Below are 16,800 nucleotides of genomic sequence, written 5' to 3'. Positions count from 1 at the left end.
ATTTACAAAGACGGCTCAATGTGTGGATGTAGATATTTGTATGAAATGCACAGTACAAAACAGTATATATTGGGGGGAGGGGAGGGTTGAGTGACCTGTTCAGCTCTAATATATAAACTGGCTACACTACCATAGGGATATTCTCTAAGTGAAATTATCTTAATTGGGCCTATTTTTAATGGAATGATGTAGTTAGAATATACCTCCTCTCCCTCCCCATCCATAATCCAAATTTGAAAGCATTTAAATGAAAACGTGATTTTTAACAAGACCATTCAGAGGCAAACATTATTTTTTTTTATGTTTAAAAACTCTAATTTAAATCTCCAAGTAGCAAATATTTCAGTTTCTTGGTAAACGGCATCAGATTCTGTTACTTACTATTTTTTATAAGAAATGCTGTCCTCCCACAGTCTTTTATTAACATAAATTCTGAACAGTTAACTTAAAGAAGTGATTTTATATTTTACCCCAGGGAGGCTGTCATTTTGTGCAGAGTGCATTTCCTTTAATTCTATTTTGTCCTTTCTTGCCTTCAGTGAAAAGAAGAAACTGGAGAATTTAAAGGAACACCCACTGTGCTTCCTTATTTAAGTGCATCTGATACTCAATAACATCTTGGCTAGCTAGCACACATCTGAAACGGCCACCACATGAGATCAGTGCGGATTTGCAGGGGCTTCTGTGTGAATGGTGGATGGGAGTCATGGTGAATTTGTTGGTCAGAATACATCTCCCATTTCCATCTTGTGCAATTATGGTGCAGTAATTGTTGGCATCTTAGTGTATGGGGATAGATACTGCCAGAGGAAGATATAGTACTTGATAATATGGAGTGGATCTAAAATAGATACATGCTCCTTGGCATGGAGGCAATAGGAGTCCTGCCGGAATAGGAGTTATTTGTTTATCCCAATATATTTCTATGACCGCCTTCTGCATGGTATCTGAACAATTCATAAACCATAATCAATTAAGTGTTAACTTCCTATTAAGCATGGAAAGTAATCCCATTTTACAGATGGAGAAACAGATGGAGAACCTCCAGAGAGGTTGAGTGATTTGCCCAGGGTCACCCAGGCATGTCTGTCACATAGCCAGGTATAGCACCCAGCTCTGACTCTAGTCTTATGTTTTAACCACAAGACAAGCTTTCCCCATTACTTCAGGATTATGATCTGTAAAAAAGCAACACAAATTTCAAGGAAAACCTGACTTAGCCACTTATTAAGAGATGGAGGGGGCACCAAAAGGACTTTGTAAGCAGAGCCTAATATTTGCAATGGAATATGTTGCTTGTTTTCGGTAGGTCTTTTATCTTCTGTGTGATGACTTAGCTCTCTTACAGATACATTCACAGCTATGTATGCATATCAGAGCAACTGCTTTAGAACATATTTCCCTAAAGCTGTACTGACTTCCCAAATCATTGTTATCCAGAGGAGCAATTGCTGTTGGACTATGATTTGAATAGTCCTGGAAAGCATCTAGAACAGGGGTTCTCAAACTGGGGGTCGGGAACCCTCAGGGGTCGTGAGGTTATTACATGGGAGGGGTCGCAAGCTGTCAGCCTCCACCCCAAACCCTGCTTTGCATCCAGCATTTCTAATGGTGTTAAATATATAAACAAGTGTTTTTAATTTACAATGGGGGGGTTGCACTCAGAGGTTTGCTATGTGAAAGGGGTCACCAGTACAATAGTTTGAGAACCACTGATCTAGAACATGGTTTAAGTTAACTCATCTTTGAATCTCTTCTCAATGCACATTTAGAAAAAAAGTACATTATTTACTAAGGGCAGAGTAATCTGCTTTCATTAGCTCTATATCAGGGGTAGGCAACCTATGGCATGTGTGCCGAAGGCGGCACGCGAGCTGATTTTCAGTGGCACTCACACTGCCCGGGGCTGGCCACTGCTCTGGGGGGCTTTGCATTTTAATTTAATTTTAAATGAAGCTTCTTAAACATTTTAAAAACCATATTTACTTTACATACAACAATAGTTTAGTTATATATTATAGACTTCTAGAAAGAGACCTTCTAAAAACATTACAATGTATGACTGGCACGCAAAACCTTAAATTAGAGTGAATGAATGAAGGCTCGGCACACCACTTCTGAAAGGTTGCCAACCCCTGCTCTATATTTATTGTCTCTCAATACTGAGATGGTGATTTTTCCCTTAGTCATGAAGTATACAAGTTGGTTAATAATGAATGAAGTGTCTGTCAAGGTGTGTGTTTAACAAATACATGCTAAATAAGTTGTGTTTTTTCATTAGATCCCTTTCAATTCCCCTCCAAAAATGAGCCTGCAAAGGAACAGACAGTTCAACCAGCTATAGCACGAAAGCCTACTGTGATCAGAATCCCATCTAAACCAGGGAAATGTAAGTCCTTCACACTTTTATTTCTTATCTGAAGTTTTCAGATAGAGTTCAATAAAGAAATCATTTTATCAGAATTCACTACTGAAATACTGAATTACCTACAGCTAGTTACATTAACAGCTAGAAAAATCTTAGCCAAAATAATTTCATCCCTGTCAATATTAAACAGTGAAGTCATGTTTACATCTTTCTAGAAAACTATAATTAAAGAATAGTTTAATACAAAGGTGCTAAATTAGTTTCTCTACCAAATGTAGACACTCCTATTGAAGCACACATCTTTTGTATTAAACTGTTCATTAGTTTTCTAGAAAGATGTAAACATGACTTCATTGCTTAATATTGATAGGGATGAAATCATTTTGTCTCTAAAATCGACAGCTGTTCAAGTACTGGCATTTTGCTGGTGTTTTTAGAAATTAAAAAAAAAAATAGCACCACAAACCTTGGATACCAAATGTGGCATTTTGGTCCCATCTTGACCATTAACCACAATATCTTCCATCTCCCAACCCATGCCACCAAGAACTGGCACTGATTAGCTCTCTCAAAGCTGGAAAGCTGCAGAGGAGAAACATTAGATGTCTTGGTGTTGAAATCTTCAATCTACTGAGTGCTTTATTGCATGTTGCCAAGATTCAGATTTAGTAAACTACAAATTTTCACCCTGGGGTTGCTTCCCAAAACAGAGGAATCATCACATCCCTACACTATGTACAAGCAAAAGTACAAGCAAAAGAGAGAAATAACGCAAGAGGAGATTATTAAAAGCATCTCAAAACCCACATACCTCTACACTGTGTCAAATTTGTAGTAGCAGAGTGTCCCGCTGGTAGTGTTTTAGCCTCTCCTTACATTAACATCGCTACTTCCTGAAGAGTGTTTAATTTTCTACTGAAATTCTAGCTTTTTAGGTAAGGAGTACGGTGGAAATAGTTAGAAAAATAAAGAGAAAAGTTGTAAAAAAAAATATATATATATATATATCAAAATTTGTAATAACCTTTTTGGTTTGCACAGTCACATGTACCCTCAGCTGTAAGAGCCTGTCTAATGAAGGCAGATAGGTGTGTTCCACCTTCCCAATGTAATTCCCAGGTCTCAATTGTTAATATGCATGTCCAGACAGATTTTTTCTTCTTTAGCTGCAAGACAAATAATACAGCCCCATGCTGCTCTCTTGCGGCAACTGAACTGCCCTCAAGGGGCTTCAGTCATGTTCTGTCAGTTGGTAGAGAGGTGTGAAGAGCCACTCAGCGAGATACTGCAACTAGGAAAGAGATGGAGCTAAAGGGGGAAAGTGGGGTTCCCAGTAAGCAGAGTGGCCTCTGAAGCTCTTCAGATCCCAGAGTGGAGCCAATTATCCCTATTGTCAAATGTGAGCTGTTGCAAAACCTAAGGCTACGTCCACACTGTGAGCTAGGAGTGTGATTTTTCCCTGCTCATATACACATGCTCGTGCTAGCTCTCCTTGAGTATATCCACGAGTATAAGTAGCAGTGTAGCTGCGGTAGCACAGGTAGCAGTAGCAGAGGCACGACTTACCATGCCAAGTACAAACCCGCCTGAAGCTGGTGAATACGTACTCAGCATAGCTAAGCCATGCCTCCGCTGCCACTACCCAGGCTATACTGCTACTTATATGTATATGTGAGCTGGGAATCACACCCCTAGCTCATAGTGTAGATGTAGCCTTAGAGTCATAGAGCTTAAGGCCAAAAGGGACCACCAGATCATCCATTCTGACCAGGCCACCAATGCTACTCAGCCACCCCTATGCCAAGCCCAACAACCAAATTTGGAACGACATATTACAGCCTTCAGGAGACTAAACTGTTATGTCCTACGGGGAAAGAACAGGAGGGACTGAGGAGCACCAATGTCAGAGAATTGATTTAGTGAGATAATACCCAGATAACCCTGGCAAATGTCCTGTGCCCACATGCTGCAGAGAAAGGCAAACCCCTTCCCTCCCTCTCCCCAAGATCCTTGCCAGTCTGACCTGAGAGAAAATTCCTTCCTGACCTCACATATGATGATCAATTAGACTTTGAACATGTGAACAAGAACCAGCCAGCCATGCTCCCGGAAGAGAGAATTCTCAGTATCGCCTCGAAGCCCACCCCTTCCAGTGACCCATCTCCTGCCGTGGTCATCCCTGATGCTTCAGAAGAAGGAGACAAAAAAATCCAAACAAACCCTAGGCTGTCATGGGTTTCAGTCTGACTCAGTTGTAGCTACACAAAGGCCTTGTCATCATGAGGAGACTGGGCTGGACTAAACCTCGTTGGAGTGCCCTGCCACCAGAAAAGATCAGGCAGGAGTGGTTCAAGGTGACCTCAGCCCCACTTGCTATGGAGGGAGATGGCTCCTGTAGGAAGCCAACACAGCACAACAAATGAATAGCACTGTCAAAATAAAAAAGGAAAGGGCCAGGTGCTTAGGAACTTACTGATTCAGCACCTCCTTTCAGCAACTCCCAGTAACTGAGCTTCTGTGGAGGTCCAATTGGGAGTTAAAGCTGCTCCCCCCAAGTGTAAAACCCGAAAAGAAACAGAGATGAAAACATCATCTGTCTTCTGATTTGGCAATATTGTTTGTGGAAGGGATGTGAGCAGAAAACTAGGCCATCTGTATCTGTATCAGGATTTGAAAGTGGTGTGTAAAAAATAAATCTCTAATGCTCTTTTTAAATCAGTGAGGAATGTTAAGAAGAGATTTCTCTCTTGCAGTTAATCCTTCTTTTAGTCCCCATCACACTGGCTTAGATAAGCAAGAAAGCTTTATTAACTTACCTCTTCTTGGCTCAGTCTCCAAATACTCAGTGTCTAAGGCAGTGGTTCTCAAAGTCGGTCTGCCGCTTGTCCAGGGAAAGCCTCTGGCGGGCTGGGCCAGGCCGGTTTAACTGCCACGTCCACAGGTTCGGCCGATTGTGGCTCCCACTGGCCATGGGTTCGCTGCTCCAGGCCAATGGGGGCTGTGGGAAGCGGCGCGGGCCGAGGGATGTGCTGGCAGCCCCCATTGGCCTGGAACGGTGAACTGTGGCCAATGGGAACCGCGATCAGCCAAACCTGCGGACGTGGTAGGTAAACAAACTGGCCCAGGCAGCCAGGGGATTTCCCTGTACAAGTGGTGGACCGACTTTGAGAACCACTGGTCTAATGGATGGATTCACCTTTGGGGTTGTTTGTTTGTTTGTTTTAAATTCCAATCCAGACTTTCAGGTCACTGAGATACAAATAAATGTTCTATGCTAAATAAAATAACCCCACATTCTCTCCTAAGAGCTCCTTTCATACAGCGAGCAGCTGATTCATAAGATAAGACTCTAGGCCTTCATTTGGATGGTAACTTTTCACTTGGTCTTTTTAAAAATAATTTTAAAAGATTTTAAATGTTTAGATTGTCTAGGCTGACAATAAGCATTTTTTACATGGTTCTGAGCATGGGTAGAAGCCCAGCAGGTTTAAAGAAGTGCCTCAGACTTTGTTGGGTGCGTCATTTGAATACACAAATACCCTGTAAAATAGGTTGAAAAATGTCCCAGTCCGTACAGATGCATTATGGATAAGTATATTGGCAGAATTTATGCAAACATTTAACAGATTTCAGTCAGAGAGTGCATTTAAAGCCAATGGTGTGGACTCATTAAATTCTTTTTAGTGGCTTTTATTGATGGACTAGAGATGAATCCCTCAACCATACCTGCCTCTCTTCACTCCTGCTCTCTCTCTTCTACCACACTAGACTCTGTCCAGACTGCCCTAACCTCACTGTACTTGAACAGCTGAGGAAAAAGCCAGTGTCCTTGGATTTAAAGGAAGATTGGTTACGCAATAAGGAAAGTACTCCTACAATGTTCCGCAAAATGGGGACGTGTCCTATGCATGTCCTCCGTATTTTCCAGTACTCCTGCTCATATCCTACCTGCACAGGCTAAAGGAGTTGCGTTCACAAAGAGGTGTTGGGGAATCCATTTTGATTGTTAATATCTGGGTTTTTTTACACTCCCTTTTGGTCCCTTCAAAGAACTTATTCGATTTACAATTTAATACTTTTCCAGCTTTAAATGAAGTTCCACATATCCCTCCACCTCTTCCTGCCGAAAAACCAATTGGGAACACCTCTGGGATTGTTGCTGGAAAGCCTAGTAATGCCAAACAAACAAGAAAAAGGGTAAGTTGTATCTGTAATACATCCTTTTGGTTAGCAAAGCAAACAGTCTCTTGTAACAAATTGCTCATTGTGAAATAAGTCATTTGGGGAGTGAAAATGTTACTCACAATTATAAGGCATTTCATATGTTTTTCTTCCATATTTTATTTTTTAATCAGGCTACATCATTTAGGTTGTTGTCAGTGCTGGAAAACACTTGGTTGATTTAGATTTATACTTTGTTATGCTTTGATCATGTTTATCTTTTGTTTTCTGTACTTTAGTAGTTGTAGTCATGCTCCCTGGGGTAAACTTTCAAAGTCTTGCAGAGGGCATTAAACTGATAGGACTGACAAGGCCAAATTCCCACATAGCCCTCTGAAAGTGCATCCTCTGTCTTCAGAAAGGAGGCTCCTCTCTGTCTATATGCCAGTCTGAGAGGAAAAAAATTGTTTCCGATGATAAAGGGGAACTTGACAGCACCCTTTTCTCACCTCTGGCTGTATTATATAGACATTTTCCACTAGTTTATCCAGAGCCTGAGAACAATAGTTTATTCTCAAATGCATCTCCTGTACTTTTCACTCATGATCAGTGACGTGCTAGTAGCAGGAGATACTAGTACGTCCCACAAAGCTGTGGAAATGGGGATTCTGCACACCCCATGAGCTGTGACCCATTTCACTCAGATTTATTTGAGGAAAAACTTTGAAAATGCAGGGGAAAAAAGTCTAAATCTATAGTTTTGATGGCAAAAATGGAAGAGAAATCAGCTAAAACAACAAGCAGAAAAGAGATGAAACCAAAAGGTGCATATGAACGCTTTGTCTGAACAAGAAACAGCAGACAGAGCACCATCAGGCATGGAATTCCTGCACCCCTGTGAATGACTGCAAAGCATCGTAGGCCATTATAGCAAAGATACAAACCCTCAAATTACAGAGATTTCTTTAGCACTAAGTAATCTGTCAAAGGACGTGGCTTAGAAAGGCAAAATAAAAAGCAATGTCTTGCCTTCTCTTCCCCTTGCTTTGATTCTCTTCTCCATTGTCATAGATTCAGAAGTTTCTTATCCGCTCTCTTCCTCTAACCCCTCCACTTGCCTGAGAGACTCCATCTCATCTCCTGATTTTCTTCATGCCTACTCTCATCCTCTCCCTTACTCTTCTCCTTAACCTCTCAATTGCTTCTGGATGTTTCTCTTCACAATACAAGCATGGTTTAGTCTCTCCTCTCTTAAAAAAACAACCCACGCTTGATCCCACCTGCCTCTCCAATTACTGCCCCCCTTCTCCCATTTTATCTCTAAGATCACTGAATGCATTACTTACAATCACAGTCTGGAGCTCCTCTCCCCCAGTTCCTGCCTAGACTCTCTCCAATCCAGCTTCCATGCCTTGCACTCCACTGAAACTGCTCTCACCAAAGTTTCTAAACACTTCTTCCTAGTCAGGGCTCAAAACCACTACTCCATCCTCATCCTTCTTGACCTACCAGCCACCTTCAACACAGTGGACCAGGCTCTTCTTGATAATTTGTTCTCACTTGGCTCCTGTGACTTGGTCTTTTCTTAATTGCTCCTTCAGTGGATCCCCCCTCTGGCTTTCCATGAGGGCTCCACAGGGCTCTGTTCTTGGTTTCCTTCTCTTCTCCCTTTATACCTTATTTCTGGGTAATCTCATCCACCAACACAAATTCAACTACCATTTCTATGCTGACAACTCACAGAGCTACCTCTCTACTCCAGATCTGCCTCCTTCTGTCCAAACTAAAATCTTGGCCTGTCTCTCTGACATCTCCTCATGGATGTCTAGCTGCCAAGCTCAATATGGCTAAAACAGAGCTCTTAATCTCCCCCCACCCAGGTCCCCTTTCTTGATCACTGTGGGTAATACCACTATCTCGCCTGTCACTCAGGCCCATAACTTGGGTAGTCATCTTCAGCTCAGACCTCCTTTGAGGTGCTCACATCCAGGCTATGTCTAAGTCTTGCAGATTCTTTCTGCATAATGTCTCTAAGATATGGCCTTTCATATTCATCCACACAGCTAAAACTCTTGTCCAGGCTCTCACCATTTCACATCTAAATTGCTGCAACATCCTTCTTTCTGGCCTTGACAAATACAGTCTTGCACTGCTCATATCCATTGAGAATGCTGCTGCAAAATCACTTTCCTAGCCCATTGCTTTGACTGTGTCATCCCTCTCTTTGCATCCCTCCTCAGGCACCCCCTTCTCTATCCTATCAAATCTAAGCTACTTGTCTTCACTTTCAAGGCCCTTCACCACCTATCCCCACCCTACCTATTATCTTTCATTCAGTATTGAAAAGTCAACTCCTGCCTTCAATCAGGCCATGATGCCAGCCTCCATCACCCATTTGATAAATTTTCAAACAAGTGCTTCTCTTATGCTGCCCCTCACACTTTGCAGTAGCTCCCCATAAACACCTGCAAAACTAACTCATTATCCTCCTTCAAATCCCTCCTTGAAACTCTCATTTGCCGTGATGTCTACAAAAAACTTGACAACCGTTAGGCTGACCATCATGCTGACCAATATTAATAGACTCATTGTTTTCTTGTATTCCCCCATCTGTCTGGATCCCTCTCTTGTCTGTTGTCTTACACTTAGATTGTAAGCTCTTTGGGGCAGAGACTGTGTCTTTATGATGTGTTTATAAAACACCTAGGACAATGGGGTCCTGGTCCATGACTAGGAGTCCTACACACTATGGTAATACCAATAATTATTAATAAGAAGAAATGATCACCCAATTAGCTGCATGACAAAGAGAGCCATTGTCTGAAAGAGAATGTAGAAGAGTCAAGTAACTGCAAGAGACAACACAATTCTGATCTAGTCCATCCCCTGCCAGTGCAGGTTTCTTCCATACAATATTTTTTCTAGTGCATTGTTCAGTCTACTTTTTATATGTCCGCAGTGACGGTGCTCCCACCACATTTTTTGAGAGAGAAATATTATCCCTCAAGCTAAGATTTATCATATTTACAACTTTCCTGCTATTCAGCCTAAATTTTCCCCTTCTTAAATTCATCCCATGGCTCCTATTAATATATTCTTATACAGCATTGCCCTAAAAAGTTCCTGTTGATGGACTTCCTTTGGCCTCTGATTTGAAGTTCTTCTTTGTTTAGTATAATTTAAATAAGAAAGGCATCTTTTTAAACGGTAACCTGTTAATGTCTCTTACATAAACTAAAATCACATTTTTGTGTTCTTGTAGGAATCTGAACATTCAGATCCAACAGGCACTTCTTGGACAGAGCCTGTGTTGCCCCCTAGGTGAGTAGAATTTCTAAGTAACAATTTCAGGGGTCTGAGATTAGCTACTGGGTTGGTTTGCTTAGTCGGTCTAGTATGCATACTTATCAACTGTATATTATTAAGACAGTAGTAAGACAGCTTGTGTAAGTTGTGCTTTTGATACAATCACTAATAATTAGGCATGCACCAATAGCCAACTAATGCACACCACATTGTGGCTAATTGGTATGCTGGAGAAGGGAAGCCTTTAGAAAGATTGCAACTCAGCTCTTCTCTTATTGTTTGACTGCCACTCTGTTCTCTCAGCTTTAGCCCCTTCGCCCATAACTGAAAGCAGATAGAGCTGGAGACCATCCTCTCCTCCACAGAAAAGATCATCAACAGCTATCTTCACTTGCTCTTGTGGCTGGGCTTGGGCTGTGAGAGCAAAGAGGGGGCAGTTGCCTTTCTAAGAATTGTTGCTGAAGATGAAAGGTGCCAGGTCAGCCGTCTTTCTGAAGCTCTAGATGCGTTATATACAGCAGTGGTTCTCAAAGCCCGTCCGCCACTTGTTCAGGGAAATATCCTGGCGGGCCGGGCCAGTTTGTTTACCTGCCGCGTCCACAGGTTCGGCCGATCGCGGCTCCCACTGGCCGTGGTTTGCTGCTCCAGGCCAATGGGGGCTGCAGGAAGTGGCGCGGGCCAAGGGATGTGCTGGCCACTGCTTCCCACAGACCCCCACTGGCCTGGAGCGGGGAACTGTGGCCAATGGGAGCCGCGATTGGCTGAACCTGCAGATCCAGCAGGTAAACAAACCAGCCTGGCCCGCCAGGGGCTTTTCCTGAACAAGCGGTGGACCAGCTTTGAGAACCACTGATGTACAGTACCTCCACTGTTTGCTTACTCTTCAGTCCCGAGACCCTAGTGGAACTGTGGGAGGAGCGACAGCCTCCCTAACCCCTTCAGCAACAGGAAGAGAAGTAGCACCCACAGGCAAAAGGAAGTAGGCCAGCCCTGGACCAGGGCTCCACTGACTGTCAGGGACAGGTTGGTGAGTGGTAGAAGATCTACTGATAAGCCCAGGCCACCTAGGCACTGATACCAAAGCACAAAGTTTTACTGTGTCACCCTCTCCCCCTTCCTATATCAGAATGCTTGAGCTGATCCTGGAACTGAATTGACTCTGCTTACGGTATCATGATGATAAAGCTCTATTTCTGTTATGAACGTTTAAGTGGATCTCCTAATGTTAGAGTGATTATAAGAAGAGTTGCCTTGAGAGCAATTGAGATAACTCATTGTTTCTCTTTATATGTGTATCACTTTTTGCCTTAATTTAGTTTTAGATCACTCTTGACCTCTCCCTTATGTTCTCCATGAACCCAATAGATAGAAATTCTGTCCCCTCCCTTTCAGCTCAAGTTCACAGAAGACCTATGATTAATAACAACCCTGTGATTTTCCAGACATGAGATCTCTTAGGCTGGATATTTGATAATATCTCCTCACAAAAAGTGGGCAGAGAGTCTGGTTATTTTTGTGGTTCAGTTTTGGAACAGTCCTAATTTTGTTTTTGTCATTTTAGTTTAAAATGCTTATTTGTGGAAAGTTAGGGATGGGGGAGGAACTGAACAGAGATGAAAAGATTTCTCTCATTCCTTTTTTTTTTTTTTTTAAAGTGAGTTGAAGGGGGCCATAGGAACATTAACTGGTGCTGAAATGATAGCTGGGTTTCTGAGGAACAAGAATAGGGAGGTGAAGGTCCAAGAAATTCTGAGAAAAGAGAGAAAGGGTTAGAATAAATATATTCAAAATAGTTGAGAAAAGATGTATATAACCATTTTCCTACTATGTTCACTTACTCTTTTAGAAGACTTTTTTCATAATGGAACGATATCTGGCATAAATCCTCACAAAACTGTGTATTGACTAGAGCCCATATTGTAATAGCAATAAGGAACACGTGGTGGGTGCATTGATGAGCTTATTAATACTCTTCTCGAGTGGTTGAAGGCACTTGCTGAAAATACCAGACACACAGGCCAAAAGCCTATTAATACATACCTTGTGGTGGCTTATTGTTATTACGACTTTTTGAGAACTCATGCTTGTGAATACTTGTTTGCGTTGAACTAATGAACCTCTTTTAAAATGCCAGAGTAAATTGTAGCGGAAACATGTAATATTGTGGTGTTTCTAATATCTGGGCCACTATAGTCAAGGTTGCATAAAGATTTCTCCGTTATTTAAAAAAAAAATCCTGTTTTTGGACAGCGTTAGTACCTATCCAGTTAGAGATACAAAACTGAAATTTGACAGGAAAGCAGTCCTTATTTAGAAGAGAGGTACCTTTGAGTACACAAGTTATTGATTTGGCCACATTCTTAGCCTTTGAAAATCACACTCCGTGAATAGAATCATAGTCTATCAGGATTGGAAGGGACCTCAGGAGGTCATCTAGTCCAACCCCCGGCTTAAAGCAGGACCAATCCCCAAACAGATTTTTACCCCAGTTCCCTAAATGGCCCCCTCAAGAATTGACAACACACAGTACAGGCAGCACCATTTTTTAGTTCTTTTTTATCAGTGTTTGTAGTGGTACATTTTCAAGTGTACAAGTTACTTAGGAGTCTAAGTCCTAAAGACATTCAATGGGACTTAGAATCCTAAGTCACTTGGCACTTTTGAAAATTTATACTTAGAATTTAACCAGGAAGCCTGGACATTCTGAATGTAGCTTTCTGTACAGAATAATCTCATTTCACAAAAGTGGCAAATGGTTCTATTAAGCTGATGATGCCTGTTATCCAAAGTAGGGTCTTGTCCCATCAGTTTAGCTGGTGGCATGATTCAGTTTGCATGACAGGATGTTTCAGATAAGTGAGATCCTAAGAAATGAGTCAGATTGATTTCCTAAATCCAGGTGAGTGCTCAACAGGTCTTCAGCTAAAGCACCTCATTCAAAGCACTTCCGCTCTGGACAAAGCTTTTTAATGGTAGGTGGCCTGGCTGAAGTCTCACCTAGTTAGAGGGCCCTAGGGAAGTCAGCCAGCCAGCTCCCTGTAATTGGAACTGGCCAGCAAGATTTGAAATCTGCAGTCAAGGAACCCTACTGAGAAGGCTTCCTTGATTATTCAATTCCCTCAATTATCCAGAGGTTTCAGGTGTTTCCAGAGAGCTTCAAATAATCCAAATTCTACTGTATTGTTCTTCCTGTTTCAATTAATCTTATTTCCCTATTGAATTCTGTGTGGCTGTCTCAGAGATTGGGGGGGGGTATATATGCTCGTTTAAAATGCACACTTCTTTGATCATTCAACCAATCTCTAGGCCTGTGGATGGAAAAATTGTACCAGCTAGACTGCCTCCACCTAAAGGCATTCCTGGAAGGCCACCTCCACCAAAACACTTTGGAACCAAGACCTCTTCCCAAAAGGACCGTTTTTGCCGATCCTCGTCTGACCTGACACTCCATAAAAGACATGACATGTTTGGAATGGGAGTCAAGAGAGCAAAGAGTCAAGTTTTAAAAAATCAAGACCCAGCATTACCACCTCGACCTAAACCAGGGCACACTCTCTACAATAAATATATGGTGAGAGTGGAGATATTGTGCCTGGCTTTTGCATATAGGACAGAGCTGTTTCCAGTACAGAGTATAAGGTGCTTTATTGTGAGGGAGAAGTCTGCTGCTCTTCACCTTCAGCATATTTCCATGTGGGGGGAGGGGGTTGTTTGTTTTTCTATCTATCTATCTATCTATCTATCTATCTATCTATCTATCTATCTATCTATCTATCTATCTATCTATCTATCTATCTATCTGTCATAGCTCTGCCTCCTTCCTGACCTTCTCCACAGCCTTCGGGTGTCTTGTGAATGAATCTGGGGTGCTAGGAGGATATGGAAGCTACACTCTGGGGTGAGCAAGGACTGAGATAAGGGAAAGGCCTCTTGTCCCTTCTGTGCACCCTTAAACTCTGACTTGCATTGTATAGGTGATATTTTTCAAAGGCACAAATGGCAGTTAAGTTGTAAATACCCATTTTCTTTAATAATAATAATAATTAATAATAAAAAACACCTTTGAAAATTTCTTCCTAAATTGTTTGTCCAGTGGCCAAAACACATAGGAGGGAAAGATGGATTTATCTATATTACATTGAATCGCTGTACAGGCTCTTGTGATCATGCAGCATGAATTTCAGGTGTTTAGAGTGTGCGAGTTCATTTAATTTGTGAATAATTTGTCTGGATTTCTGTTTAAGCTGCCTGTGCCTCATGGAATTGCCAAGGAAGATTTCTCTCCTAGAAACCCTGGAGAACTCGGCTGCAAGGTAAAAGAAATTCTCTCTCTCTCTCTCTCTGCAGGTACACACTAAATCATTAGTTTTTTATTATGTTAAAGCATCAACTGCTTTAAGCTTTAAAGGTTACACTCTGAAAAATGTAATATTGGTTTATTAAATCTCTTGGTTTCAAAAAATGTTGCCGTACCTTAAAGCATGGGGATGTTCTTGTGCTGCTGGAGCAGATCGACAGCAATTACTTCAAGTGCCAAAAGGGAGGGGAAACCGGCAAAGTGCACTTGTCTCATATGAAGATAATCACCCACCTAGATGAGCGTCTTAAAAGCAAGCAAAAGGTAAACATTAAGAATTCATTAAATCTTTTTAGATGGTAAACTCGTCTGTGCAGGGATTGTGCCTTGCTATGCATTTGTACAGTGCTTCGCACGTTTCAGGGCCCAACTGTGGTAAAATGATTAATAATAAGAATAGCAACTCCAAGCTCTCAGCAGCACATTGATTTTATCAAACGTGTGCATTTCTTATTTAACACATATTAAGAATACATTTATTCTTAATAGGACTATGACAACGTTTAAAAGAGAACTGGATAAATTCTTGGAGGTTAAGTCCATTAAGGGCTATTAGCCACAATGGGTAAGGAATGGTGTCCCTAGACTCTGTTTGTCAGAAGGTGGAGATGGATGGCAGGAGAGAGATCACTTGATCATTACCTGTTAGGTTCACTCCCTCTGGGGCACCTGGCATTGGCCACTGTCTGAAGACAGGATACTGGGCTAGATGGACCTTTGGTCTGACCCAGTATGACTGTTCTTATGTTATGTTCCAGTACATTGTAATTCACATTGCTCAGTTTTTGCACTGTGTTCATGTTATGTACTCTTTGTATTGCATTGAATTACATTCAAACAAAGCAATTATTCATCAGCCCTCACTTCATCAGCCAAGGCAGCGAGTTGAAATCCTTCTACCAGGGGGTGAGAGGTAGATTAATATTCAGTTTTTGTGATATTTCCCCTATAAACTTACTCCAGTCTACTCAGAAAAGCCATTCTCCCAACATTTTTGGATCATCATCTGAGTCAGTGCTCTCTCTCTCTCTGTTGCGATACCCCCTACTATGGAATCTCCCCCGTACCCCAGCCATGCTCTTCCAAGGCACACTCCATGCAACTTCTATATATGCACATTCCTCCAGCAATGTACTGCTCCTTAACTAGTGAACCACTGATGGGCTACTAGCTGATGATCTCACTCTGATGAATCACAGGTGGGCTGAGGTAGTCTCAGTTTGCAATCCACGGTTAGATCACTATGTGAGGACCTGCACTGCAGGGGTGGAGGTATGACTGGGAGGGTATTTCTGAGTAGGCGCATTGTGGGGCGCATTGCTGAAAGGGCAGAATGGGGGCTCTCAGCTGGTGGACTAAGGTTTGCCAGCTTTGAATGCTGGAGGTCAGACTGTCACAATGGCTCCTTCTGGCCTTAAAATCTATGAAATTTATGAATGAATTTTTGATAGCCCACTCTAATTGGTTTAGGGCTGATTTAGTGTGGACTTAAGGACGAACCTTAAAATAGTTGAGAGTGACTAGACTCATAGACTTTAAGGTCAGAAGGGACCATTATGATCATCTAGTCTGACCTCCTGCACAATGCAGGCCACAGAATCCCACCCATCCACTTCTATAACAAACCCCTAGCCTATGTCTGAGTTATCGAAGTCCCAAAATTGTGGTTTGAAGACCTCAAGCTGCAGAGAATCCTCCAGAAAGTGACCCATGCCCCATACTGCAGAGGAAGGTGAAAAACCTCCAGGGCCTCTGCCAATCTGCCCTGGAGGAAAATTCCTTCCCGACCCCAAATATGGCGATCAGTTAAACCCTGAGCATGTGGGCAAGACTCACCAGCCAGCACCCAGGAAAGAATTCTCTGTAGTAACTCAGATCCCAACCCATCTAACATCCCATCACAGACCACTGGGCATACTTACCTGCTGATAATCAAAGATCAATTGCCAAATTAATTGCCAAAATTAGGCTATCCCATCATACCATCCCCTCCATAAATTTATCAAGCTTAGTCTTAAAGCCAGATATGTCTTTTGCCCCCACTACTCCCCTTGGAAGGCTGTTCCAGAACTTCACTCCTCTAATGGTTAGAAACCTTCGTCTAATTTCAAGTCTAAACTTCCTAGTGTCCAGTTTATATCCATTTGTTCTTGTGTCCACATTGTTACTAAGCTTAAATAATTCCTCTCCCTCCCTAATATTAATCACCCCTCAACCTTCTTTTGGTTAGGCTAAACAAGCCAAGCTCTTTCAGTCTCCTTTCATAAGACAGGTTTTCCCATTCCTCGGATCATCCTAGTAGCCCGTCTCTGAACCTGTTCCAGTTTGAATTCATCCTTCTTAAACATGGGAGACCAGAACTGCACACAGTATTCCAGATGAGGTCTCACCAGTGCCTTATATAACGGTACTAACACCTCCTTATCTTTGCTGGAAATACCTCGCCTGATGCATCCTAAATCCGCATTAGCTTTTTTTATGGGCATATCACATTGGCAGCTCATAGTCATGGAGACAATCACTGGTGCTTCAATTGGTGCAATACAAGCAACTGAAGCGCAACTAGTTGAATGCTGTACTGTAGACAAGCCCTGAGAAAATAAGTCAG

The 16,800-nt window shown here is 42.1% G+C and overlaps 1 protein-coding gene across 6 annotated transcripts in view; it reads left to right on the top strand.

Moving 5' to 3' along the window:
- Positions 1 to 16,800, top strand: part of SH3D19 (SH3 domain containing 19) — a 126,385-nt gene that overhangs the window by 88,379 nt on the left and 21,206 nt on the right. For 5 of the 6 annotated variants that reach the window (XM_045017735.1, XM_045017737.1, XM_045017740.1 and 2 more), the window contains 6 exons: positions 2,282 to 2,389; positions 6,453 to 6,565; positions 9,792 to 9,850; positions 13,142 to 13,406; positions 14,080 to 14,148; positions 14,316 to 14,456. In XM_045017735.1, the coding sequence (XP_044873670.1) occupies positions 2,282 to 2,389; positions 6,453 to 6,565; positions 9,792 to 9,850; positions 13,142 to 13,406; positions 14,080 to 14,148; positions 14,316 to 14,456 (755 nt within the window). The remainder of the gene's footprint in view (positions 1 to 2,281; positions 2,390 to 6,452; positions 6,566 to 9,791; positions 9,851 to 13,141; positions 13,407 to 14,079; positions 14,149 to 14,315; positions 14,457 to 16,800) is intronic. The other variant, XM_045017734.1, reaches the window with a different exon arrangement.

The sequence above is a fragment of the Mauremys mutica genome, chromosome 5 (genome assembly GCF_020497125.1).
Source record: "Mauremys mutica isolate MM-2020 ecotype Southern chromosome 5, ASM2049712v1, whole genome shotgun sequence".
Taxonomy (NCBI): domain Eukaryota; kingdom Metazoa; phylum Chordata; order Testudines; family Geoemydidae; genus Mauremys; species Mauremys mutica.
The sequence above is the reverse complement of the archived record's forward strand: the minus strand, read 5'-3'. Positions and strand labels throughout refer to the sequence as shown.